Raw genomic sequence first — 26,390 nt, 5'->3', positions numbered from 1 at the left:
TACTAAAAAGCTTAAAAGGGAAGCATTGAAATTCACCACGAGATACACAAATGTATCTGCAAAAGTTTGTTAGCGAGACTTCTTACTGACAAAGGAGGAAAAAAGGCAATTTTTAAAAATTCTGTATTTAGTTGCTCCTAGGATCTACTTATAGTGTTTATAGCTGTTTCTGTTCATATATGCTAACTTCTATTTGTGCTGCGATTAGAAACACATTTGATGCAATCATGGGGCATAGGGGATTTAGGGGAATTCCATCCTCTTGTAATTCATATATTTGCGCAAGAGGTTAGAATGTGGATCAGCTTGTCATCTGAAAAGCAAGAGGCCAGTTCTGCAATGTAATTTCAATAAGTATGAGTTGCAGTGCTACTGGTTCATTTTCTGTTCTTTCTGGTATGAAGGTGACAGCAATATTGTGTAATATTATTTTTGAAGTGTTTTTCTGTACATGCCAAGAGTTTCTTTTTTGTAATGTGTATACAGTTCATCTTGTTTTTCCACACTGATGGGTTTTGTACATACTTTAGTAGTATGCTATGTTATACTGAACAACAAATTTCTTTAGGTAGAAGGAGGAAGGAAACTATACCACATTCAGGCCTTTATACTGTAGTGATACACCTCTACCCCGATATAACGCAGTCGTGGGGAGCCAAAAATCCCTACTGCCCGGTGAAACACCATTATATTGGGGTAGCAGTTGCAGGGCTGCAGTGGTGATTTAAAGAGCCCAGGGCTCCGGCTGAGGGGATCCCCGCTGCTGCAGCCCCGGGGTAGGGGCGGCAGGGCTCCAGCGGGATTTAAAGGGCCCGGGGCTCCCCGCAGCAGCCGGAGCCCCGGGCCCTTTAAATCGCCAGTGAGCCCTGCTGCTGCAGCCCTGGGGTAGCAGCAGCAGGGCTCCGGCGGTGATTTAAAGAACTCCGGGCTTCGGCCACTGCGAGGAGCCCGGGCCCTTTAAATCGCTGGCTGAGCCCCGGTGCTGCAGCCCCGGGGTAGCAGCGGCAGGGCTCCAGTGGTGACTTAAAGGGCCTGGGGCTCCCTGCAGGAGCTGGAGCCCCGGACCCTTTAAAGCGCCGCCGGAGCCCCGCTGCTACCAAGCTATATGTGAACCCGTGTTATATTAGGTCGCGTTATAGCAGGGTAGCGGTGTATATTTTTATTATGTACTCTGACAGAGTGATGAGCACAGGATAAATGCTTAGGGCCCTGTTCTGTCCTCCTGTATCTATCTGTTTAACTAAGGTCAGAATTAGGCCCTTATGGAAATAGATTATTATATTAAAAAGCAGATGAGGATCTAAAGATGAAGGAAAGGAAATTGGAGACACACAGAAATAGATAATCAGTTGAGAGATGGGGAAGAGAAAATGGAAATGAGAGTGGAAGAGAATAAAGAAGCGGAAGGAGAAAAAGAATACAGCTAGAAAAGATGTAAGCCTTTAACGTTGGATAAATTAGTTTCAATTACTCATGTTCCTACATTTTATAATTTTTTCTCTAGCAGAACAAAATTATGGAGGAGGATCTGACCTTAACGTCTGGTTTTGTTCTGCAAAGTAGGCCCCTTCTTACCCAGTAGCTCTGCTCCCTGTGGATATTTGTTTCTGTTTACTGACTAAAATAATTTTCTGCTATCCTTTACTCATTTTAGCCCTACAGAGGGGGAGGGAGTTTGATGCTATTTCTGTTCACGCTCCATCAGCAGAATTATTAGCTATGTCCTGATTGCAGAATCCTTACTGTTAGTGACATGTGAGGCAGAGAGAACTCAGTTTGACTCTCAGATACCAGATGGTGTTTCCAGGGCTGGCGAGTAGAAAAATATATATTTTTTAAACTAGTAACTCAGCATAATTGATCTGGAAATCAGTGAGACAATAAATATAGGAACCAGTGATGCCATATTGCAAAGTCACTTTTCAGAGTAGTGGTCCACTTTGTGTCTGATCCAATGCCCACTGAAGTCATAAAAGGCTTTTCTATTGTCTTCAGTGGGCTTTGGATCTGGCTCTTTCTGTCTGGGAACATGCATAATTCCATGGGCAATAGAAAGGTAAGAGAGATGTCATTTGATTTGCAAAAATCTACAGAATCATAATTGGATATTATTCAAAATCCCTTTATCCCACAAGGACAATGGTACCAAACACGACAAACCTAGAACAATTATTCAGGTTAAGAAGAGGTTAGACAAACGCCTGTCAGGAATGGTCTAGATAATCTTAGTCCTGCCATGAGTGCAGGGGATGGAACTAGATGACCTCTTGAGGTCCTTTCCAGTTTTATGATTCTATGCAGATATATATATTCAAGAAAATGTTTAAAAATAGGGGTTTTTAATTATACTTAAGACAGGCATGTCAAACATGCAGCCCTCACACTGTTAAAATGTGACCCTTGACTGACAGTACTGTGTTACCGGTTAATACTCAGAACCCGATACCCAATTAATTTTTTGATGTTACAGATTACTATAAGTGGAAGCAGTGCTTCAAATTGATTTACCATCATTGGCAAAAAAAAAGTAGTAGTTCAGTGGTATTGATTATCAGCTTTGTTTATTATGTCAAAAGAGTTGTAATGAGGCACTGGTTAAGATGTCAGCATCTCCAGAAATTACTGGATTCCATCCACAAATGGTATGCACATTGGTACATAAGTACAGTAGAACCTCAGAGTTATGAACACCAGAATTACAAACTAACCAATCAATCACACACCTCTTTGGAACCAGACGTATGCAATCAGGCAGCAGCAGAGACAAAAAAACCCCAAAACCAACCAAACAAAAAAAAGTACAGTACTATGTTAAATGTAAACTACTACAAAAATAAAGAGAAAGGAGCAGTTTTCTTCTGCACAGTAAAGTTTCAAAGCTGTATTAAGTCAATGTTCAGTTGTAAACTTTTGAAAGAACAACCATAATGTATTATTCAGTTTTACAAACAACCTCCATTCCTGAGGTGTTTGTAATGCTGAAGTTCTACTGTACTGTACATTATATAATTTACGTCTTCTGTGAAAAGCAGTCTGATGTGTTTGAAGTGATTTTCCAAAGTGTACAGGACTTGCCAAACCAGTTCCACACACCCAGCGTACATTCCACTCCCCATGACCTATTGAGCACCCTGGAGAGCTGAAACATCACAAAACAGATCAAGCAATTTCATCAGGTTGAATTGGTGACAAAGCCAACTTTTGGGATGGTGCAGCAATACCTGAAGATGGTTGAGCCTTTGTTGCCTTTTATTCAATTTGTCAGGACTGCTAATTGGAATTTGCATCTTGCAGCATTGGAAGACTTCATGAAATACTTTTTTGCTTTACATGAACTATTCTGCAATGATTGCCTGGTACCTCACTGAAGTAAGAGGTGTAGAAAAGTCTGACCTGGACATATGGGAAGAATTTCAAAAAGGAAATTGGGTTGTTAAAACATCACCAGTTCCCTTCTGTGCTCTTGTCTCAGATGAAGCCTTAGAACATGAAAACAGAGCAGTGAAGGTCATTGGGGGCTGGTGGGCATAACACAACATCCAAATACTCTCTCCTGTTTTTTTCTGGCAGCCTCAGAACATTAATCATGGCTGGGATGACTTACTCAGAAGTAACCAAACTCCATCTAGACTCATTGAGTGTTTAATGCCAAGAAGGGGCAATTTTAAAGCTACAGGTTGAGCGTAGTCACCTTGGCAACCCATTTGCATATGATGAACCGGAGCTCATTAATATAATGAGAAAAGCAGCCTTCAGTGATGAGCTAGCTAAAAATGGTAGTTGAATGGATACTTTGGGTCATTATTTGTATGAAACCTTCAAAACCCAAAGAATTATCCAAGGCTCCATCAATGGATGGGCTCCAATCAAGAAGAACAGACAAAAGCTGTACTCAAATGCAAAGAAGAAAGTCAAAGTGAAGGTGGCAGATCCTATTAAAGAGCTCACTGCAGAAAGGTAATTGTTTGCTTGTCTTCTGGTCATGTCCACACCCCAACGTGATGTTGATCTACATGAGTCTTTGGGAAAGTACCCCAACTGATGTTTGAATGCAACAGAACAATGTATATGTGCCAGACAAAAAGCTAACTAATGCACATCTTGCATGGTGTTCCTAAGCCAGCACCTACTTACAACACGACTGGTACTTTATGCCAGCAGAGGGCTTTCATTGTAGCAATTACAGATAAGGCACAAGCTTGTGACAAACCAGAAACTGTTAATGCAGTGACCCAGGCTTTGGCTAGGTTATGCCTACTATGAGGAGAGGCAGAGGCAAACCAATACAACGGATATAACTTTAAAATTTTAAACTTTTATAAAGGGAAAAAACCCAGAAATTTGGCAGGAACAATATAAATAATAGAACAAAAATGTAATATAAAATAACATCAAATGCTTGCTTGAGACACTACCCAAGACTTCTGCCAGATTCTATTTTTGTGCCTGCTGTTGGGGGACAGCATTGCTGTTTATCCCTCAGAGATGTGTTCCTTTCACTTGAACTATTAAAAGCTGCCCCACTGCCAGGGTTCCATGCCCTTGCAGGATGTGACACTACTGGAAGGTTGGCTAGAAAGACCAAATTATCCTACTGGAAGGCATTTGATTCAGTCTCTAAAGACTCTCTCTCCTCACTCTGAAGGTGCTCAGAATGGCTGAGACAGTCGCTGATGAGGTCATAAATGCACTAGAGGCATTCATATGCTGAGTTTAGGTTTATGAAGACCGATATTATGACACTTGCAGAGCTACATTGGTGAATGGTTTCCAACAAACAGGCATATAGAGGAAAAATTACCACCGACAAGGGATGCATTTATACCAGCTATCAAGAGGGCAAATTAACAAGCAATGGAATGGCTCCAGAATGATCAAGCACATCCAAAGCTGTCCTCCCCTATCAGGCATAGATGGGTCTTGGAGGATGGACTGACTGCACCGTACTCTCCCCAATCAATCCTTCAGCTAGTCAAATGCTCATGTGCAAAGACCAGATGTTCACCCTGCAAATATTTGGCCAACAGCCTGCCTTGTATGGAGATGTGCAAGTGTAGAGGAGAGGAAAGTGATCAGGAACAGTCAGCATGGATTCACTAAGGGCAAGTCATACCTGACTAACCTAATTGCCTTCTATGATGCGATAACTGGCTCTGTGGATGAGGGGAAAGAAGTGGACGTGTTATTCCTTGACTTTAGCAAAGCTTCTGATACGGTCTCTCACAGTATTCTTGCTGGAAAGTTAAAGAAGTATGAGCTGGATGAATGGACTATAAGGTGGATAGAAAGCTGGCTAGATGGTCGGGTTCAATGGGTAGATCAATGGCTCCATGTCTAGCTGGATATGAGTTGACAGTGTGCCCTTGTTGCCAAGAAGGCCTAATGGCATTTTGGGCTGTATAAGTAGGGGCATTGCCAGCAGATCAAGGGACGTGATCATTCCTCTCTATTCGTCATTGGTGAGGCCTCATCTGGAGTACTGTGGTCAGTTTTGGGCCCCACACTACAAGAAGGATGTGCAAAAATTGGGAAGTGTCTAGCGGAGGGCATCAACAATGGTTAGGGGGCTGGAGCACATGACTTATGAGGAAAGGCTGAGGGAACTGGGATTGTTTAGTCTGCAGAAGAGAAGAATGAGGGGGGATTTGATAGCTGCTTTCAACTACCTGAAAGGAGGTTCCAAAGAGGATGGATCTAGACTGTTCTCAGTGGTAGCAGATGACAGAACAAGGAGTAATGGTCTCAAGTTGCAGTGGGGGAGGTTTACGTTGGATATTAGGAAAAACTTTCACTAGGAGGGTGGTGAAGCACTGGAATGGGTTACCTATGGAGGTGGTGGAATCTCCTTCCTTAGAGGTTTTAAAGCCCTGGCTGGGATGATTTAGTTGGGGATTGGTCCTGCTTTGAGCAGGGGGTTGGACTAGATGACCTCCTGAGGTCCCTTCCAACCATGATATTCTATGATTCTATGTGATAATGAGTCTAGCAGTGGTGCCCTAGATGGAAATGACACAGATGATGGCTTTGATGAATAAATGTTTTCAGTCCTACATGTCAAGGCTAGCTTCCCTAGGATTACCAAAGGTCAGTGTCTTTTTGGTGTAAGGGCGCATCTCTATGTTAAAGTACAATTTAAAAATGTTGATTTTAAAATCATTTTCTTAAATATACATCTACATAATTGTTCTAGGTTTGTCATATTTGGTACCATTGTGTTTGTGGGAGAAAGGGCTTTCGAATGATACCCAACTGGACCCATTTCTGATGACATTGTATTGTCAAAATTTCCACCAACTGGAGGAGCTGGAGCTGGGAGCCAGACGATGGGACAGTGAGTGCCCCCGCCACATTGCAAAGGGTGACACCATTGAAATTATGGTTCTGTAGATCTTTACAAATCAAATGACAGCTCCATTACCTTTCTCTCACTAACTTGCCCAGAGAATTAGATTTTACTACACTATGCTGCCAGACTCTTTACACTGGGGATGGAAAGGATCTTCAGGCTGGTAATATCTTGGGGACAGGAGAGAATCTTTGGTCAGTCTTGGTGTAGGTTGGGGCTAGGAGGAGGACACCTCCACACAATGTCGTTTTCAATTCAAATTCTGTTTTATAGAGTATAGCTGTGAAAATTCACCTGATGGGGGGAGGGGGGGGGGGAAGATCCCTGATGGGGAGCCATGTGTAACCCACATCCACTCAGTGCAGTGCTCTTTCCCCTTCACATGGTGGCTGGGCCACATACAGAGATTCATAAGCCTCAACTAACAAAGTAGGCTCTTTTAGTTTAGGGAAGAGGCTCATGCATTAAGATCTAGAGGTACCAGGTTCACTCCCTGCTGCTAATGATCCATCTATAGGTGCAATATTACATTCGCTTGCTGCTTCATAATATAAAATGGGGATGCGACCCAAGTGAATAGTGATTGGTGTCACTAAGAAGACACTGAAGGTTGCCTAAATTCTTATTATGTGGAACTATGTGGATGTTCTGATTTACCACTAGTTTCTCTCCATTAAGTCTTATCACTGAGGTAGATATTCTGCTCAAGATACAAAAATGTGATAGGGGTACAGACAAGCCCGTTCTTGCAAAACATGTTATCTGATTTTCTGATAACACTTGCTGAGACAAGTATCAGTCCTGAGAGTTAAAAAAAAAATCGGAAGAAAAACTTCTCATATTTGTCTGTACAGTGCCTGTCACCATGCTAAGTACATCTGAATATTGTAAAATAAGAGGCTATACGACTAACACATTGTCTACACTGGGATTTTAACCACCACTGTAGTTGCACCAATGCAAACTCGTAGCATAAACACAATTTGTGCTGTTGCAAAGCTTACCTTGTTCTACAACAGGAGTTTGCACTGGTGGCTAAAAGCCAAGTATAGATAAGGCTTTAGAACAAGGCTAAGCTCTGTTCTTGCCTTTCAGGGGAGCTCTCTCTTGTCACCTTTTCTGTGAATAGCAGCTCCAGTAAAGCTTATCCTATCACTCATTTAATCTGTCAATAAAACAGTAGGCTAGCAGAAGGTGACTAATTCCTGAAAGTTATTCTCCTCAAGCAAGAGACATCAGTGCTCATTATTGCTATGTACATACTAAAAAGAAAAAAAAGCCAGCATCAGACCAGCACCATCTTTGACCAGAATCAAAAAGAAATGTTGTTCCCTCCCTGAATGAGCAGGGAAAATACCCTATCAGAAGATGAGTCTCCAATAGTAAATTCATTAAAAATGCTCTTAGACACTCTCATACTGTACCATGGTTATGAGCCTGGGATAAAGAAATGAGGTTACCCAGGGCAACAAGTAATTGAAGCAATAAACAGATGAAAACAAAAATGTCCTTCTGGCAGAGGTGAAAAAATGAAGTTTGGTATTACAGAAGCTGTGACAAACAGTGGAGAGCCCAGACTAAAAAATAAAGCAGGAATCAAGAAATTGAAAATTAACTGAAGAGCTGAGATTTTGCTGGGAGAAATGAGAACTTTTGGAGAAACAGTAACATCCAACAATGTACATCTATTAGACCTACTGGAAGACTTCCAAAGCCAAAGAGTCAGGGTGAACATGCCCAGGAGAGGCACTGGTTCAGCACAGGAGAGGGGTCCTGTGTAGATAAGGTTGTAATTTAAAGCGGCCTTCCGCAAATAGAGGATGGTGATGAGACTGTTACTTGGGTTTCCTTGGGGATTATGCCCTGGTCAGACACAGCGATCCCATGAGAGCATATGTGTTTGTGTGTGCACATGCCAATTAAGCCTAAAATAAATTTCTGGAGCAAAGTATTAACGTTACCAGGACTCAGTATAAGTTTGTTTGTCTGAGAGCATCACCTGTCTCTTTGGTTATGTTTCCAAGAAATGACTTTTGTGGAAATGATGATACAAATAAATAAGATTGCATGGTCCCTCATTCCTCCTCTCTGCAAACAACCTTCCTTCTCTCCTCATATTGTATGTAGGATTTAGCACAGACAAAGAGGAACCCATTGTAAAAATATTAGTACCACATAAATGAATGGCAGTGGAGATAGCTATGGCACTAGAATGCCTTAATCTCTCCATTCACACAAAGCCCTCCCAAGAACCCAAAGCAGGCTGTGTGTCCCTGGGTGACCTTCAGTACAATACAGCTGCAGTGTGTAGAGCTCTGTTTTTGGACCATTACTCATAGAAACAAACTATTTATTCTGCGTAAAGTAGGGGAGTTATTTTTGGAGGGACTTTCCCAAAATCCCTTTGATGAATCTCAGAGGTAGATAGAATCCAAACCACGGTGCAAATTCAAACAAATATTACATAGGATGGCTTTCAGTGTATTCAAAGAAAGCAAAGAATTGGAATTACATGTGGCTGATCTTAGTGGTGCATTCAAAGAGACAGATACTTTAACAGTGAACAGTCCTTTCATTTTCTATGATACTAGCAGCTATATTAATTTCCTCCTCATAACATTAGCAATACTTGTTTTAAATTACCTGCCCATTGTTTCCCAATCCCTTCTGTATTTAAGAAGCCACTGAGCTGGATGGGATTCCCTAATCCAAACAGCTGTCTGCTTCAGGCATCACATAGAATGAAAACAGAGATTAAGTTAAAGTTGACCACCCAGTGTAAAGTTCTTTTGATCCAGGTCTCCTAGCTGAATGTACTATTCACACCCAGAAGTGTTATTTATCGTCAATGTGTGACTAACAAGTGTACTGTAGTATGCAGACATGTTTAGAATGGATTGTTTATTCACATAAGAATGGATATACTGGGTCATCAGTGATCTACCTAACCCAGTATCCTGTCCAAGCTGCTTCAGAGGGAGAAAACAGAACAGAGAAATTATAGAGTGGTCCATCCCCTGAAATCCAGTCCCAGCTTCTGGAAGTCAGAGGTTTAGGGACACCGAAAGCGAATGGCTAATAGCCATTGATAGACCTATCCTCCATGAACTTATCTACTTCTTTTTTGAACCCAGTTACATAACCATGACTATTTTATACTGCTTTTCTTCAGTCAAATTTAAGGGGGTTGGTTAACAGTTTATTTTCAAATGGGGTTTTCCTGAAGATGCACAAATCGAGCTGCCAGTTATTTGTATTGTCAATAAATAAGGCTCTGGGTGGCTCCTCGGGTTAATCTAGGCTGCTTTAATGAGCTTTGTGTGTGGTTAAAATTGTGCAGAAGTAGAGTTCACTGAGAGAGACAGTAAAAAGATGTCTGGATCTTGTTTCAATACTGTATCCACAGCTATCATTGACTGTGTCTGCACAGTGCTGAGCACAATAGGACAAGGGAGGCTCCTAGGCAGTACTGCAGTAGAACAATATAAGAATATAAGAACAATATAAAAATGTGGCGTGTCAATGTATTTAATATGTCTTAGTTATATATTTAACATTAAAATATTTCTACAGATTGTTAAACCGAGGCTAGTGCAGGTCGGAAACTGATCTGTAACCCTTTTACAGGGGGACAGCCCCATGGCTCGTGTCACACATGAACTCCCTTTGCAAACAGATGACCCGCACTAGCAGCAATGCCAAGTGTAATTAAAAACTTGTTTGTCAAGTACATTTCATAGCAGATTTGTACTGAGATGAATTCTGACCTTTTGAACATCCACACTGCTGACTTGAGGAAAACCATTACTATGACTGAGAGCAAACCATCTATTTATATGCATAAATGGCCATTTACAGACTTTCCTGGTGATATTTGCATGAAAATATTTGATTTGTCTGCAGGCTTTAACCAAAATAAAATAAAAAAGGTTGTCCCTAAATATATGCAGTAGGTCAAAGAAAACATATTTTGAGTGACCATCTCAAGGATCAGTCAATAATAAAAATGTCCAGATTACTGAGGCCTTTAATTGTGTCAGAGAGCAAAAAGAAGAAAGAAAGTAATTCTACTAAGTTTGACACAGTTGCTTTGGTAGCAACAACTAATCGATATGGCCACATCCATTTATACTTTATGAGCTGACCAGGATTTCAGGGATTTTTGTTTGTGTGGGGGCTTTCTTGCCATAAAAACATTTCCCAAAATAACCCCTCAACCTAAAAGCCAAAATACATCCAGTCAAAGGTGTGAGAACATTTTGAACAAAAACTAGAAACCCCATTTTATGAATGTTAAGTTTTTCCATTTAATTTTCAATTTTTTAAAAAGGTCCCATTTCATCAAAACTATTTTAATTTTTGTACTTGAAAAGAAACTGTATTTGAAAATGAAAATGGCATTTTATTCAAAATACTTCTGAGATTTAAAAATAGGCCTTCTGAAACGTCTCATTTCTTTTGAGGGAACAATAGTGTACATGAACAACTTCAAGTTTAACATGCCTTCAATGTGAAAATAAATATTTTCTGGAAATTTTAGGGGGAAAACCATTGTTTCTTGATCACAGAATGAAGTAAGAAAACATTTTATATGAAATTTCACAAAAAAACATGTTGCCCTTTCTTCCAGCTCTAGAATTGGCTACTTGTTTATACTGGGCTCATCACCATGGTATTCGAACAACACCGATCTGGCCTTTGACTGTTGGTTATTCTGGGGCTTGGTTACAAAGCCCATTTTGGCTAACAGGTGTTTTAAAGGATGATGCTTTGATCTTTAAATGTGCATTATGTTTTACTGCATATTGTGTAGGTAGTTCTCTGAGCAGATCTTAAACCCAAACAATCTTGGTAGTGTTAAGTTTCTATCTGCATTAGGTTTCATTGGGGTCTTGTCTTCCACAGAGCTTAAAATTGTGAATTCTTTTTTAATAAGGAGCTATACAGACTAATTGGCCTTTGCTTCTTAAATAAGCTTCAAGCAGCAATCTTAAATGATCATTAAAACTTCATAGGAAGTGTCCATTTAAATACTGAATTGCAATGATGAATGAGGAGAAAAAGGGGACACACTGTTACCATGCGTCAGTTTAGTGACTGCTGTATCATGAATGCCAGGAAATGCTGTGGTCCAACTTCTGCTTTCAGTTACATTGGTCTAAATTCAAACTATATGCATTGTTGGTGTAGCGGAGAGCAGAATTTGTCCTAATAACTTTTCTTATATATATATATATATATACAGACCAAAGAAAGGAAAAATAAAAACAAGAGCCCTGCTATTCTCAGATTTCCTTAGGTCAAAACAAAATGCTAACTCAGTTCATGCCGAGCATGTCCCCTAAATCACAATTGTCTCTTAAGACACGCACAGTAGCACTAGTAATTTATTTATTAGCAAGAGTACAGTTTCACTTGCCAGGGTATATGGACTGACTACCTCCTGAGGGCCCCTTTGTGGCTAGGGTGGCTCTGCAGCACCTTGCTTCATTTCCTCTCACCAGGGATCCTCAATAAACTCCACAAACAGACTTCTCTCTCTTCGACACCTCTCCTTAGGGTCTGGGTTTATTAACATCATAGTTCAGAACAAAACTCAAAGTCTACAAAGTTCAACGCAATTCCCTGCTTTTAGCAGACCACTCCCAGACCTTCCAAGCTGCGGGGTTCTTTTCTTCTCCCCTGGAATCTGCTGTTGGAAATTCTTCCCAAATCCCAGGCTTCTGTCTTGCTTGGTGCTTCCAGCCCCCCCTCACTGGTCAAGAGTCTTCTGCAGGAAGCTCCTGCTCACTGCTACCCTAGAGTCCCTGTCACAGCTTCCTCTCTCTGTTTCGCTATGTTTATAGAGATCAGCTGTCCTCTATCAGATGCCATGTGAAGCTGTTAATGAGGCACAGGTGGTCTGGACCAGTTCCTTCTTACAGGGCCCAGTCGACCATGTGACTGCCAGATATTGTATTCTCTCCTCTCCCACTCATTTTTAGACTTTTTATATAGGGACAGGGCCTTTAACAGGGTTTGGTAGTCTGGCCAGTGTGGTCTGTGCCCTTTCTGGTATCCAGTCTACCCTTAAGTTGTACCAGGACAATTTCTGTGAGATCTTCCCATTTATTCAATGCCCTTTTTTATTCTGATTTACTCTATTCTATGTTACCTTCCTCTAGAAATTAAGCCAGGTAACCTACATCCCACAAATAGTGCTCAGAACTTTGCAGGACGGAGTCCTGGCTATAAGTGACTACTTAACATTTTTAAATGACAGAATAATTTCACTCACTTTCCCTCTGCTGCAAAAAGTTATATTTCCTCCACTGAAGATTCTAATCAAGACGGATCTATTTGTCTGCAGTTTGTTTAGTGATATGGATGAACTTTGTTGCTGACATGATCTGTTAATGTACAGGGTTTTTCTTAACACCATTATCTTTTTGGTTACAATAGTATGTGCTGCATGAGACATTTGCCCAAAAGAGGAAGTATACCAGAGAAAAAACATTTCAGGAAATACAGCTTTAGAAAATAGTAGACAGAGCCTGAAAAGGGTAAAGAAATTTCTTCCACCTAAATCAATGTCTCTTGCAGGACGAAAGGAAAAAAAATTATAGAAAATTAAACTCAGATTTTTGTAAAAACTACAACAACCAAGGAGCTGTGAATAAGTATTTAGAGGGACATTGTCAACCTGAGTTGTTTTTTTTTTTTTTTAATTAAAATTCATTTTCTGAGAGAGCACCTTTTAAACAGTCTACCTGGTTTTTTTAATTGGGTTTTTCTGCTTGCCTATTGATATCTGAAAGGGTCTTTTCACTTAGTTTCTAAACACAAAGTGCTGTCAAATGCATAAAGTGCACAAACTGAAAAAATATAATAGAGTGTCATTTGTGGTTCCCTTTCAGTTTAAATAATCTTCAGCATTACCTGAGTCAAAAGAGCGAGAGGCACACAATACTGTTATTCCAGGAGAATACTATTATTAGCTTTTCCACTGGAGGATCTTCCCTCCTTAATATCCATGCTGAAAGGCTGTTTTTCATAATGTATCAAATATAAACCAGTGATTTACATAATCAAATGCATTAAATGTTGTCTGGCTCCACACTTCCTTTATTCCTCTATGGCCCTGGAGGGAAATGTTGTGAAAAATGTAGTTGCTACCACTGGTTCAGCACCACCAGAGTGATATTGGGAGTCCCAACATAGAGCAGCTGCCACTGAGCTTTTTAAGTGAACAAGATACTGAGCAGAATTGTATGACATAGTGCTTAAAATTCTAACAGCTCATCACATCAGGCTCCCAATGTTGTGAACACCAGTGGAGCTGAACAGGTGGCAGATTGGCTTGCGACTTTATATACTATTTGCATTGCATTTGTGTATCCAGCCTTAACCCCTTGTTAATGTAAATAAATCCAGTCAGGCTGCACGTCTCACCACCTGTGTTTTCATTGTCCAGTTCTGAATGCTTATTGATGCCTTTAGAGTACAAGCACTGCTTTTATGAGAGTAGACTTGGCTTGGTCAGCCTAGCAAAGCGAAGGCTGAGAGGAGATATGATGGCTTTTTATCGATAGATCAAGGGGTACACATCAGAGAGGTGAAGAGGTATTTAAGCTTAAGGACAATGTTGCACAAGAAGCATTGGAATGGTTCCATTACGGAACAGTGGCTTAAAGCGACACATCACTACAATCCCCCTTTCTGAAGGTGGAAGTTCACAGTCCTGGAGAGACTGTAACTATTGGTGAAAACAGCAGTAACGCCTGGGTGAATTTCCAATCAGAAATCGACCTAGACTTGAAGGAAGCAGCTGCAGAAACCAGGGTGCTCACGAGCTCCTACCCTGCCCTGCTTTGGGTCTGTCCCCCACAGTGCTCCTGTTCACTATGGTGTCTGGAAGCCCCATTTGCAGTAGTATCAGGAGACTAAGTTGAGAGAACTTAATTTTTTTCCCGTAATATGCCACAATTTGCTACCCCCTGCATCATTCCATGGAAGGAAACAAGCGGCTTTATAGTCATAACATTTGAGTTTTTCAAACAGTCTGAACTAGTTCCTTGGAAGATCTAACTGAAGGAAAAGTTTGGATATTTAAAACCATCCCGTTTTTGAGATATAACTGAACAAAATAGCTGGCCTCCATGCCCCTCCTCCCCCCAGCCCCCAAGTCAGAATTGTGTTAATTTTTTTTACTGAGCCAGTTTCTTTCAAACTTCCCAAAAAGAGTCTCCTCTTCAAAATTTCCAGGCCAAAAGGAGTTGTCCTGCTAAATGTGTGCATGTGTGTGTTGTGTGTGCGCGAGAGAGAGCATGCATGTGCGAATATTCAGGATTATAATAGAGAGCTGGTTGCAGCCCCAACTATGGAGTTATTACTGCTTCACAACTCACTACATGTCAACCAAAATTGAGTGAAGCTTTAACCTTTATGTCTCGTTAGGTGGTACCACGATAATCTCACCCGCCATGCAGCAGAGGCTCTTCTTCTTTCCAATGGATGTGATGGAAGCTATCTCTTAAGGAAGAGTAATGAAAGGAATGACTTATATTCTCTCTCAGTAAGGTACAATATGGGGGGAAAACTGAATTAACTTACATGACTTTACGTTACTACTAATTATAAGTATCCTTCACTTACTACCATGTTTATTTGCAATAGTAATGCGCTTTAATTTATAAAAATCACATTAATAGTTTCTGTGATCTGGTAATCAAAAAAAGGTTTTGACCAGCAAGTTGTGACAGAGTGAAATACTGTTGAATGTCATACCAGGAAGAAACAAACATCCTAACACCTAATATTTGTGCCCAACTTCAGATGTCTATAAGAGTTCATCTTGCTGAGAGATGCTTTGTTTCATGAACTGCTTTAAAATTAAACATTGTACAGTCACTCAAAACCCTCTATAATGGTAAAACCAATTAGATTAGCAGCCATAATAATAAAGGGAGGCAGACTGAAGTGAGCAGAAAGTCTCCATGGTGAGAAGTTTATGGTACTAAACACAACAGTTAACTCTAGTAGCCTGGAGATAACTTCTCCTGATTGCATCCTGACCACAGCTTAGGGAAACCTAAGAGTGCCCCCTGGGGCCCATCCCAGGTTTTTACAGTATGCTGGGCCAGTACTTTAGTCAGCAATGTGTGACTGCTCAAAAAGCCAGATCCTCAGTTGGGGTAAATCAGTGTAGGTCCACTGACATCACTGAGTTATGATTTATACCAGTTGAGGATGTAACCCATACAGTGCATACATGCTCAAAGTTTACGTACTTGACTGTTGAGTCAGTATCTTGATTTACTGAGCTTTAGTTCCCAATAACCAGGGCACGTTTCAGGACTTTGCATGAATTGCTATGAATAACTTGCAGACAAGAACATTTGACACGCCCTTTAAATTAATAACTTGCCATTTATGCATTGTCTGGGGTCACTGTAATATATTGCACTTTGAAACCAATGTCAGCTGCACTTGTGAAGTCCAGTTTCACACTGGCACAGAGCATCAACACCAGTGGTTTTCATTAGTGTATAGACATCAGCATAAATATCTTCAGTACAGACATGTTCCCAGACAGTGAGCTCTGTGGATCAGGGAATGCATTAAAAACAAACACAACAAACCCTCATCTATAGAGCACCTAGTACAATGGGGCCTCTAGGAAGTACGGCAACACAAACAATAAGTATTGATGACAGGTGCCTAGTGTAAAAAACATGAAAAGGAAAATTCTTAGAAACAAACATTTATTTCTTAGTTTTTAAAGAGTTTAATTTCTCAGTGGCCTGAATATTTTTACACTGGCAGGAAAAATTATGCACTGTTTGAACTAACCCTCTGCCACTGGCAATTTCTCAAACAAAACCCAGGCCAGTTTTGCATGACAATCTGAAAGTTATATAGAGTAAACCAGAAAATGTATTTAAAAGAGTTGCTTCTTGCAATAATTTAAGAATAAATTAAATATTTGTAAACAACTGATAAAAAGAGAATTGCTCCTTAAGTGTCAGTTTATAATATCTGCAAGACTAAGGTTCATGCTGGAAGGCTTTGTTCATCCTTGAAAATTGTGTAGTGAATATTGAGACAGTGTCACTGGTTTGTTACTTTGTTAGCTGAAATAAAAATCACAGGTCGGGATCCTTGGCCCTGATTCTTTACTCTGTTACATCACTTTTATGCTGGTTTATCTCTGTTGAAGTCAGTGGAGTTACTCCAGCACAAGACCGGTGAGTGGAGTAGAGAATATTAAGTTTCACTGACAGCTCAGACTGCCCGGATCTTTTAGATGCCCAGTGATAGTTTCTTCAGAGATGCATGTAATAATAACTTATTATGAAGGGACATGGTGCATATCAGCCAGAGTAAATGCTTTCCTAGTTACCCAACTGTTGTGAGGTAGCTGATTGCATTGTGAAGGAGAGGAAGAAATACATTCCCTCAGAGGGAATTTGTAGATGTTTGTTTTATGTATCTCCTGTTATTTAGAAGATGAAATCAGAGTAAGTCTTTGAGGGATAGGGTATGTCTACACTACGGGATTATTCCGATTTTACAATAACCGGTTTTTAAAAACAGATTGTATAAAGTCGAGAGCACGCGGCCACACTAAGCACATTAATTCGGCGGTGTGCGTCCATGTACCGAGGCTAGCGTCGATTTCCAGAGCGTTGCATTGTGGGTAGCTATCCCATAGTTCCCGCAGTCTCCCCCACCCATTGGAATTCTGGGTTGAGATCACAGTGCATGATGGAGCAAAAACAGTGTCGCGGGTGATTCTGGGTAAATGTCGTCACTCAATCCTTCGTGAAAGCGACGGCAGACAATCATTTCGCGCCCTTTTTCTCTGGGTTGCCCTGGAAGACGCCATAGCATGGTAACCATGGAGCCTGTTTAGCCTTTTTTCACTCTCACCGTATGTGTACTGGATGCTGCTGACAGACGCGGTACTGCAGTGCTACACAGCAGCATTCATTTGCCTTTGAAAGGTAGCAGAGACAGTTACCAGCCCTATTGCACCGTCTGCTGCTTTGGAAATTGGCGATGACGGTTACCAGTCATATTGTACCATCTGCTGCTGTCATGGGTGCTCCTGGCTGGCCTCGCTGAGGTCAGCTGGGGGCGCATGGACAAAAATGGGAATGACTTCCCAGGTCATTCCCTTCTTTATGTTTTGTCTAAAAATAGAGTCAGTCCTGCCTAGAATATGGGGCAAGTCTACTAGAGAAACAGAGAGCACAGCCGCTCTGGGTCAGAGCCCCAGATATCCCGCAGAAATGATGAGCTGCATGCCATTCTAGGGGGTGCCCCTGCAACAACCCCATCCATTGCTTCCCTCCTCCCACACCCCTCCTGGGCTACCGTGGCAGTTATCCCCCCATTTGTGTGATGAAGTAATAAAGAATGCAGGAATAAGAAACACTGACTTTTTAGTGAGATAAAATGAGGGGGAGGCAGCCTCCAACTGCTATGATATTCCAGGCAGGACATCTCCATTACTCATTAAAGGGTTGCGGAGAGAGGAGCACAGCCTCCCACTGCTATGATAGTCCAGAATCTCCATTAGACATGAAAGGGGCGGGGGGAGAGGAGCTCAGCCTCCAGCTGCTATGATGAGGACAGTTACCAGCCCTATTGCACCATCTGCCAGGACTGAATCTCCAGGACACAAAGCTTAAAGAAGGGAATGACCAGGAGTCATTCCCACTTTTGCCCAGGCACCCCCGGCCGACCTCACCGAGGCCAGCCAGGATCAGTCACAGAATGATGACGAGGACGGCTATCAGTCATTTTGTACTGTACCGTCTGCCACTGGGGAGGGGAGGGGAGAGGATGCTGCTGTTTAGCGCTGCAGCACCCCGTCTACCAGCAGCATCCAGTAGACATACAGTGACATTGAAAAGAGGCGAGAGATGATTTTTTTCCCTTTTCTTTGGGCGGGGGGGTAAATTGACGACATATTCCCTGAACCACTGGCGACAATGTTTTTGACCCTTCAGGCATTGGGAGCTCAGCCAAGAATGCAAATACTTTTCGGAGACTGCAGGAACTGTGGGATAGCTCGAGTCCTCAGTCCCCCCTCCCTCCCTGAGCGTCCATTTGATTCTTTGGCTTTCCGTCCCTGCTGTGGCCTCTGTCTATCATAGCCTGGCGATTTTTTCAAATGCTTTGGCATTTCGTCTTCTGGAACGGAGCTCTGATAGAACAGATTTGTCTCCCCATACTGGATCTGATCGCTCTATCTCCCGTATGGTCCATGCTGGAGCTCTTTTTGGATTTGGGACTGCATGGCCGTGCTGATCAGCACTCCACACTGGGCAAGCAGGAAATGAAATTCAAAAGTTAGCGGGGCTTTTCCTGTCTACCTGGCCAGTGCATCCGAGTTCAGATTGCTTTCCAGAGAGGTCACAATGGAGCACTGTGGGATACCGCCCAGAGGCCAATACTGTCGAATTGTGGCCACACTAACCCTAATCCGACATGGCAATACCGATTTCAGCGCTACTCCCCTCGTCGGGGAGGAGTACAGAAATCGGTTTTAAGAGCCCTTTATATCGATATAAAGGGCTTCGTTGTGTGGATGGGTGAGGGTTAAATCGGTTTAACGCTGCTAAATTCGGTATAAACGCGTAGTGTAGACCAGGCCATAGAGTCTATTTTCTTAATTACTCAGCATTTTTAAAATTCTTATATACAGCATCCAAAGATGACACTTTGTATGTATGAAAATAGGTTTCATGTGAAAAATTAGTATCCAAACTCAGGGTCAATGAGTGTAATTAAATGTAGTCCTCAGAATGCTTTACAGTCTGGTATAAATGCTTGCTTCCATCGTTTGATGCTGTGGATCAGAAAATACCTCACTAGAACTGGTCAAAATGTTTTAATCATAACTTTTTTAATACAAAAAATGGCTTGTCAAAGGAAATGAAAAGTTTTAGCAAAAATGTATTCCCCTTGACTATTTTTTATTTTTCAGCAAAATGAATTGAAAAAGTTTGATTCAAATAAAATTTTTCATTTCATTCCATTATACTGCCCCCCTTCTCCTCTTTTCCCCATAGAAATAAAGGGTTGGGGAGGGAAAAGGGAAGAAAAGTGAATTTTTTTCATTTTGAAACAAAAATTTGGTTAATTGAAAGAACCCATGAATATTTTCAAACAAGCTTGTTTCAGTCTAAATTATTCCCTGGATTTTTTGATGAAACTAATAAAAAATGTTCATTACAAAATGAAAAGTTTTAATTTTGTTCAGATATTTTTCATGGAACATACATAACATTTTTTGGCCAGCTCTATGTCTTAGTGTATAGCTCAGTGGTTCTCAAACTTTGGTTGTGGTGACCCCTTTCACTCAGCAAGCCTCTGGGTGCGACCCCCTCTTATAAATTAAAAACATTTTTTTTTATATTTAACTCTATTATAAATGCTGGAGGCAAAGCGGGGTTTGGGGTGGAGGCTGACAGCTCACGACCTCCCAGGTAATAACCTCACGACCCCAAGTTTGAGAACCCCTGGTATAGCTGATCTACTGTCTTGAATACCTTCTATCTGTCCTTTATTTAACTAACACGCGCACGCATGCACACACACTTTCTCAATCAATCATTAGTGGCTTGCTTCAATATGAAATAGGGTGACCAGACAGCAAGCGTGAAAAATCAGGATGGGGCTGGGGGGGTAATAGGCGCCTATGGAAGAAAAAGCCCCAAATATCGGGACTGTCCCTATAAAATAGGGACATCTGGTCACCCTAGTATGAAACTATGCTCAGATATCCGTTGATATTTTGATGGACATTTGCAGTTTGAAGCTAGTGAGTAGTTAAATTCACTAACTTTGAAGAGGAACTAAGCAATGAATAGATCCTAATCTCATTGCCACACTTTATTTCCTGTGAAATTAGATGAAGAGATGTACCTCACTGTACCAAGAAGCCATGACAACATACACCCTAGTATACTATTGGCACCTGTCTTGCCTGCATTATGTGATGGGAGGCTGAAGGAAGGCAGTGTTTTCAACATAAGGGTGCTGCTCTAAAGCCTATGAATGCACACTCTGGAGTGGCCAGCTGTGCTTAGAACATGGCTCTTTAACATAATTAAATATAATTAATAAAACCCATTAAAATATATCAGAATTGTAAGCATCCACTATGAAAAGTAGTTGCTACTAAATGATGAGAAAATAATGGGAGTTCATAACCTCTTCCCTTTCGCCACTATATTTGTTTCTTGTTTTTTCCTAACCTTTTCTTTTAAAGATTCTCTGGACTACCTTACTGCTTAACAGGATCCACTTTAACAGAAGAGAAATGCCTGCTCCAGTGCCTTTTATATGAATTGCTTCACTGCCTTATGGATGAATAACATCCAGCAAGGAAGTCAGGACTTGTATAGCTCTTTGTATATCAACAAGTGCTCCTGAATGGCATTGTACTGATAAAGATAAGACTCTCTTCCTGTGTGAATTTGTTTAGTGCCTACCGTAAGGGACCCCCTATCTTGACTGGAGCCTTTGTTGGTGATAGTAAATAGTAGGCCAAAAATTTTCAAACCCGGATGCCTAAAATTAAGCTCTAAATATATATTTAGATACTTACACTTTATGCACTTTTAAAGGAGGCCTGATTTTGAAAAAGTACTGAGCACCTGTAACATAAAGTGACTTCACAGTGAGATTAGGGAGACGTCTTAAAAAAAAAATCAGGCCATCTTTAAAAGTGCCTAATTTTGAAAATGTTATCCAATAATAAATAAAATGTGTACACTGAACGGAGAGATTATATTTTAAGAATTAGCAGTACAGACGCACCTCCCCAGGTTACGCAAACCCAATTTATGCAAATCCGCACTTACGGTAAAAGTTCCGTAAGCTAGAAATAGGAGGTTTTTTGAACATAATTGTCAGGTATACGTTTCCGACTTATGCAAAATTCGAGTTACGCAAGGCGTTCCGGAACGGAATGCTTGCATAAGTTGGGGAGCATCTATATTGCTGCTAACTGGACAGGTATCCTGATGGATACAGCAGGAGGCTAGGAGAAAGGACTCTTGGGGTCTAGTCTTGACTCTGCCATTGACTCACAATGTGACCTTGGACAAGTCACTTAAGCTTTCTGTGCTTTCATTACCCCATCTGTAAAATAGTGATATTACTTACCCTACCTCATAGTGGTGTTACAACTCTTAATTAATAGGCCTGGCTTTCAGAGATGCCATGCACGTACAACTCCTACAGGAGTGAATGAGAGCGCTGAACATGCTGTATCTTTGAAAAAAAAAAAAAATCAGTCCCAATGTTCATAAAGCTCCAAAATCTAAACGTGGTTGGTGCTGTGTAAGCACAAAGCAATAAGTGTTTACATTTTCCTCCAGCGACATTTCTTAATTTTCAAACTTTACATATTTGGACAATTTTCTTTTTCCTTTTAGAGCAAGAGATTCTGTGAAACATTTCCATGTGGAGCACATGGGGTCTTCATTCAAGTTTGGCTTTAATGAATTTCCCAGCTTGAAGGAGTTAGTCATGCATTTTGCAAACCAGCCTTTAATTGGAAGCGAGACAGGTAAACAATGTGTGTCATATGTGTGCGTGTGAAGATAGTTTTAGTGAACCCACTTCATATTTACACCAGACAGCCATTTTTACTCAAAACCTGCCCAGATATATCTCTTCAGATATTATTTTGTGTGTGCTGATGTTAAATGTACCAGAGGTTTAGGTTAAGGATGCCTTCTGCTTAATCTAATCACAACCTGCTTACTTTGGTTTATCAGCCTGGGACACAAGCCCATTTTGGTGTCAGGGTAGAGCCAGTAACAGGATCTTGTCTCCAATCCCTGAGGCAGAGGCCTTTGCTTGGATCCACCCTGGATAAAGGAGGGAACCGTAGCTGTTTTAGGGAGCTACGTGGTAGAACTTTGTATCTATTAGAGTCAGCTGGTGCCTGAAACAGGTTAGAGCAGTTTGATGTGGCACAGAACTATAGAAATTGCTCTCAGTAGTGTAGTCAATAGAGTTAGTTTCGATTTATTCTAGTGTTACTGAGAACAGAACTGATTGCTGAGAACAGAGGATGGTCACATGATGTTTACCAGTGAAATACCTGTCCTCATTATGCACTTGTCTAACAAGATGATAGGTTAAAACAAACACACACTATAAGAAGCTTCTGTTGTTGCCTCGTCTTTGCTGCTAACACAATCTTAGCCCAGAAGAATCATTTCAGAATGTGCCTGTGCTGAGAAGAGTAGGACCCTTAAACGCCTCTCCCGCCAGTTTTTTATTTTACTAGGTTAAGAAATATAATTTTGATGACTGTCCCAAAATAACATTTAAACATCTTCTCAGAAGAGGAGGCATGGAGGGAGGGGGCTCAGAGTAGAGGAAGGAGAGAGCTATGAAAGAGTTTATTTCCACTACTTTCCATCCCAGCAATCCACAATGGTTTCCTCACCTCATCTGCAGTTTACATGCCCTATACCTCACCATTAACAAGTAATCTCCTTTGCCTTTTCTCTGCTGAGGCAGAGCAGCCTGCTTGTTGACTTGCTCTGCCCTGAAACTGGGATATTTTTTAAAAAATATTTGCTTAATCAGTGTGTTATTTAAAACAAGAGGGGCACAGACCATTTCAACAGACAGCTGCTGCTTAAATGGGGTCAAGGAGAAAGAGAGACTCTTCCTACCAGCAGATCACTTGCAGCAATGAAATTTAAAACCCTGAGTTCAAATTTCTAGTACTAATTCTGAGAGAAAGAGGGGTATATATTCTAGTGCTAAAAGTATAGGTTAGGTGTAGGTGCCAGGCACTCCTGACTTCTAATCCCTAGATTTGGCACTGTTGCTTCTGGGGCCTTGGGCCAGTCTTTCTTATTGTGGTTTTCTTATCTCTAAAATAAGGTTAAGACTTACCTACCTCCACAGTGGAAATTGCTAGAATTAATGAACATTTGTAAGGCAGAAAACTGCTAGTAATTTGTGCGTGCAAAAAATGTGCAAATAATTTGTATGTGCAGTAGTGGTATTTGTTCATGCAAATGATCAGATAGATGCCTAAATGACTATCTGCAGGTGCAATTACTGCGATGGCATATACATCAATAAATATGCATTCAAGCACTTCTGTATATTTGGGACATAAGTATTAATCCAACCACACGGTTAAAAAGGTTTATTTTCAAAATGCAACTATACTGTGAACCATGCTTCAAAGTCCTAGTTTGTAGAACTGTTGTGGTTTAAAGTGTAAGATAAAAATGTTTCAGTCTAAATATCTATTTAGGGCTATGAGAAGATTCTTATCTGAAGTCAGAAATATACCAGCAAGTTTAACCTTTCCAATATTTCAGATGACATGTAGAAAATTATGATTTTTCCTTCCTTCACTCCATGTGTGACATCCATTAGTAAGTAAGGATTTGGTGCTATATGATCTCTGCAAGCTAGATCCCTACAGCTGAATGATGTGCATGGCAGTTTGCTTATGGCCCCCTAATGAGATTCTGCTAGCTCTGTGAAACCCCTCTCATCTGTCTAGATCAGTCAGAGCTATAGGCTGGAAATGCGTATTAAAGTATCTCGCCAACAAGCTTGTTCCCTTTCCACTTTACTTTCCTATATGCAGCAATATACAGGAAGAGAGAGCACCAGTGGTGATTTCACATCCTGCTGTCAAACCCCTCGAGCACTACCGTAATAAACATGATTAATAATAATAGCTGCCTGTGGGGTAACAGCTAATTTAATTGAGCAGGAGCAATAAGTTGTCTGTTCAAGCACAGCCTTTTAAAAGAATTATAATACTTAGCTGTTATCCATAAGAAGATAAATGTCACTAGGTCAAAAGAGGTAAAATATCTGGCCCAAGGTCAGAAGACATATTAGTGGCAGAGCTGGGAACAGAATCCGGTTCTGGCTCCCAGTCCATGCTCTCACTCAGTGATAGATAACATGAGAAGTTTGTCTCAAGCACTAGTGGACAGTAATTGTATAATCAATGTTTTTGTTTTTTTAAATACTTGGCATGGAATGTTATATGGTAAAACTGGCAGCTCAGCCACATGATGGAATAAACAAGGAACCTGAATTATTTTATTCTCTGGCTGGTTTATAAACAAAGGACTTCACAAGCACATGCTATCACCCACAGAGAAATAGAAATCATCTCTGAAGGCTCCCCCATCCAATTTTCATTTTGCTACATTTAAAAGTAGAGTTAGTGGAGGTTCTGAAAGGTTGTAGAGGTGCAGGAAAAAAATTCAAACAAGCTCATGGGTCTCAAGCCCAAGTTCCATGTTACTGGGGAAGGAGGGTACAACAACTTAGTGGAGCTGGTCAACATTTTTTCAACAAAAAGTTTATTTAAAAATAGACGACTTCTGAAAATGTAAACTTTTGTGATCAATTGTCATTATCAGAAATTTTCATTAAGAAGTCTTTTTAATTCAAAAATTTCCATTTACCAAAACTCAGGTTTTCAGTCAATGAAAATGTTTTTTCATTAAAAAAAAATCACTAAATGAACAAACAAACACCTTTTTTGATGTTTTAGACAAACGTTTTGCAAAAAGATGTGGAAAATATGTTTTTAAATAAAAAGTGGGTTAAAATTTCAACCCATTTAGAATGGGAACGTGAAATATTTTCATCATACTCATTTTTTGACCAGCTCTAGTAACTTGTCTACAACACTAATGATTGTTTTGTGCTCACTTTTAAATACTGGGTGTTTTTTAGTGTAGTTCAAGTGATTAGGGCATTGCACTGAGTCAGGAGAGAGTTTATTTCTCCTCCCACTCTATCACTGTATCTCTGTGAAACCTTAGCCAAGTCATTTAGGTGCTCTGGGCCTCTGTTACCTATCTGTCAGATGAGGAGACTATGAACCCAAGCTTTGTAAAGCACTTGGAGATCTATGGATGAAAAGTTGCATAAGGCCCTGAGATAGGGTTTGGGGTACGGGCTCTGGGTGGGGCCAGAAATGAGGGGTTCAGGGTGAGGAAGAGGGTTTCCTGGCTAGGGCAGGGGGTTAGGGTACGGGGGTGGGTAACGACTGCAGCTGGCGATGCAGGCTCTGGGATGGGGATAGGGATGAGAGGTTTGGGGTGCAGGAGGGGGTTCTGGGCTGGGCCCAAGGGGTTTGGAGTGTGGGAGGAGGTGAATGAGGGGGCTCCGAGCTGGGGGGTCTGCAAGGGAGTTTGGGTGTGGGAGGGGACTCTGGGATGGGACAGAGGGCTGGGAGGGGGTTTGGGAACTGGGGTCCTGGCGGCACTTACCATGGCTCCCAGGAAGTAGCCGATAGACCCTACCAGCCCCATGGCGCATGGGTGGCCAGGGAAGCTCTACGGACTGCCCTTGCACCTGCAGGCGCCACCCCTGCAGCTCCCATTGGTCATGGTTCCTAGCCAATTGGAGCTGCAGAGCTGGCACTGGGGCGGGGGCAGCGCATGGAGCCTCCTTGGCCACCCATGTACCTAAGGGCCACAAGGACCTGGTGGCCGCTTCCAGGAGCCATGCAGAGCCAGGGCAGGTAGGGAGCCTGCCTTAGCTCAGGCCCCCTCTGCGCTGCCAACTGGACTTTCAACGGTTCGGTCAGCAGTGCTGACTGGAGCCACCAGAGTCTAGAAATGGATGCCTGGCAACCCTACCCTGAGATCCTGCGAAGTGATGCATATGGGTTCAGGGGGACTTCTGTGCTGGATTGGGGCCTAAGCATTAGAATTCTAACTAGCCCTACTTTGGTCTATAGCTTTATTAGTCATTGCAAATAGCTATACACGTTAATGCTGATTTTACTTCAGCGTTCCAATGTGCGCACTTCTTCCCTTACTTCAGATAATGCAACAAATTAAAACAAACAAAAGTGTGACTCAGGCTAGTATTTGCTGTGAGGCAGTTTCTTGAATAGACAACTGACTGTTATAAAAGCTCACTTCAGTAACAAGGGTAGAAGCAATATACTGTCATATTTCTGTCTTCTTGCCAAACTAACATAGCCAAAAGGTTATTTTTCTCTATTTGGTTTTTTAACGAGTTCTCA

At 41.3% G+C, this 26,390-nt stretch overlaps 1 protein-coding gene across 2 annotated transcripts in view; it reads left to right on the top strand.

Annotated features, from left to right (window-relative positions):
• The window catches only part of DAPP1 (dual adaptor of phosphotyrosine and 3-phosphoinositides 1), a 51,818-nt gene that overhangs the window by 8,773 nt on the left and 16,655 nt on the right, over positions 1 to 26,390 (top strand). For both annotated transcript variants that reach the window (XM_039540655.1, XM_039540654.1), the window contains exons 2-3: positions 14,783 to 14,905; positions 21,781 to 21,914. In XM_039540655.1, the coding sequence (XP_039396589.1) occupies positions 14,783 to 14,905; positions 21,781 to 21,914 (257 nt within the window). The remainder of the gene's footprint in view (positions 1 to 14,782; positions 14,906 to 21,780; positions 21,915 to 26,390) is intronic.

The sequence above is a fragment of the Mauremys reevesii genome, linkage group 5, assembly GCF_016161935.1.
Source record: "Mauremys reevesii isolate NIE-2019 linkage group 5, ASM1616193v1, whole genome shotgun sequence".
In the NCBI taxonomy this organism is placed as follows: domain Eukaryota; kingdom Metazoa; phylum Chordata; order Testudines; family Geoemydidae; genus Mauremys; species Mauremys reevesii.
Note: the sequence above shows the minus strand (reverse complement) of the source record. Positions and strands in the feature narration are given on the sequence as shown.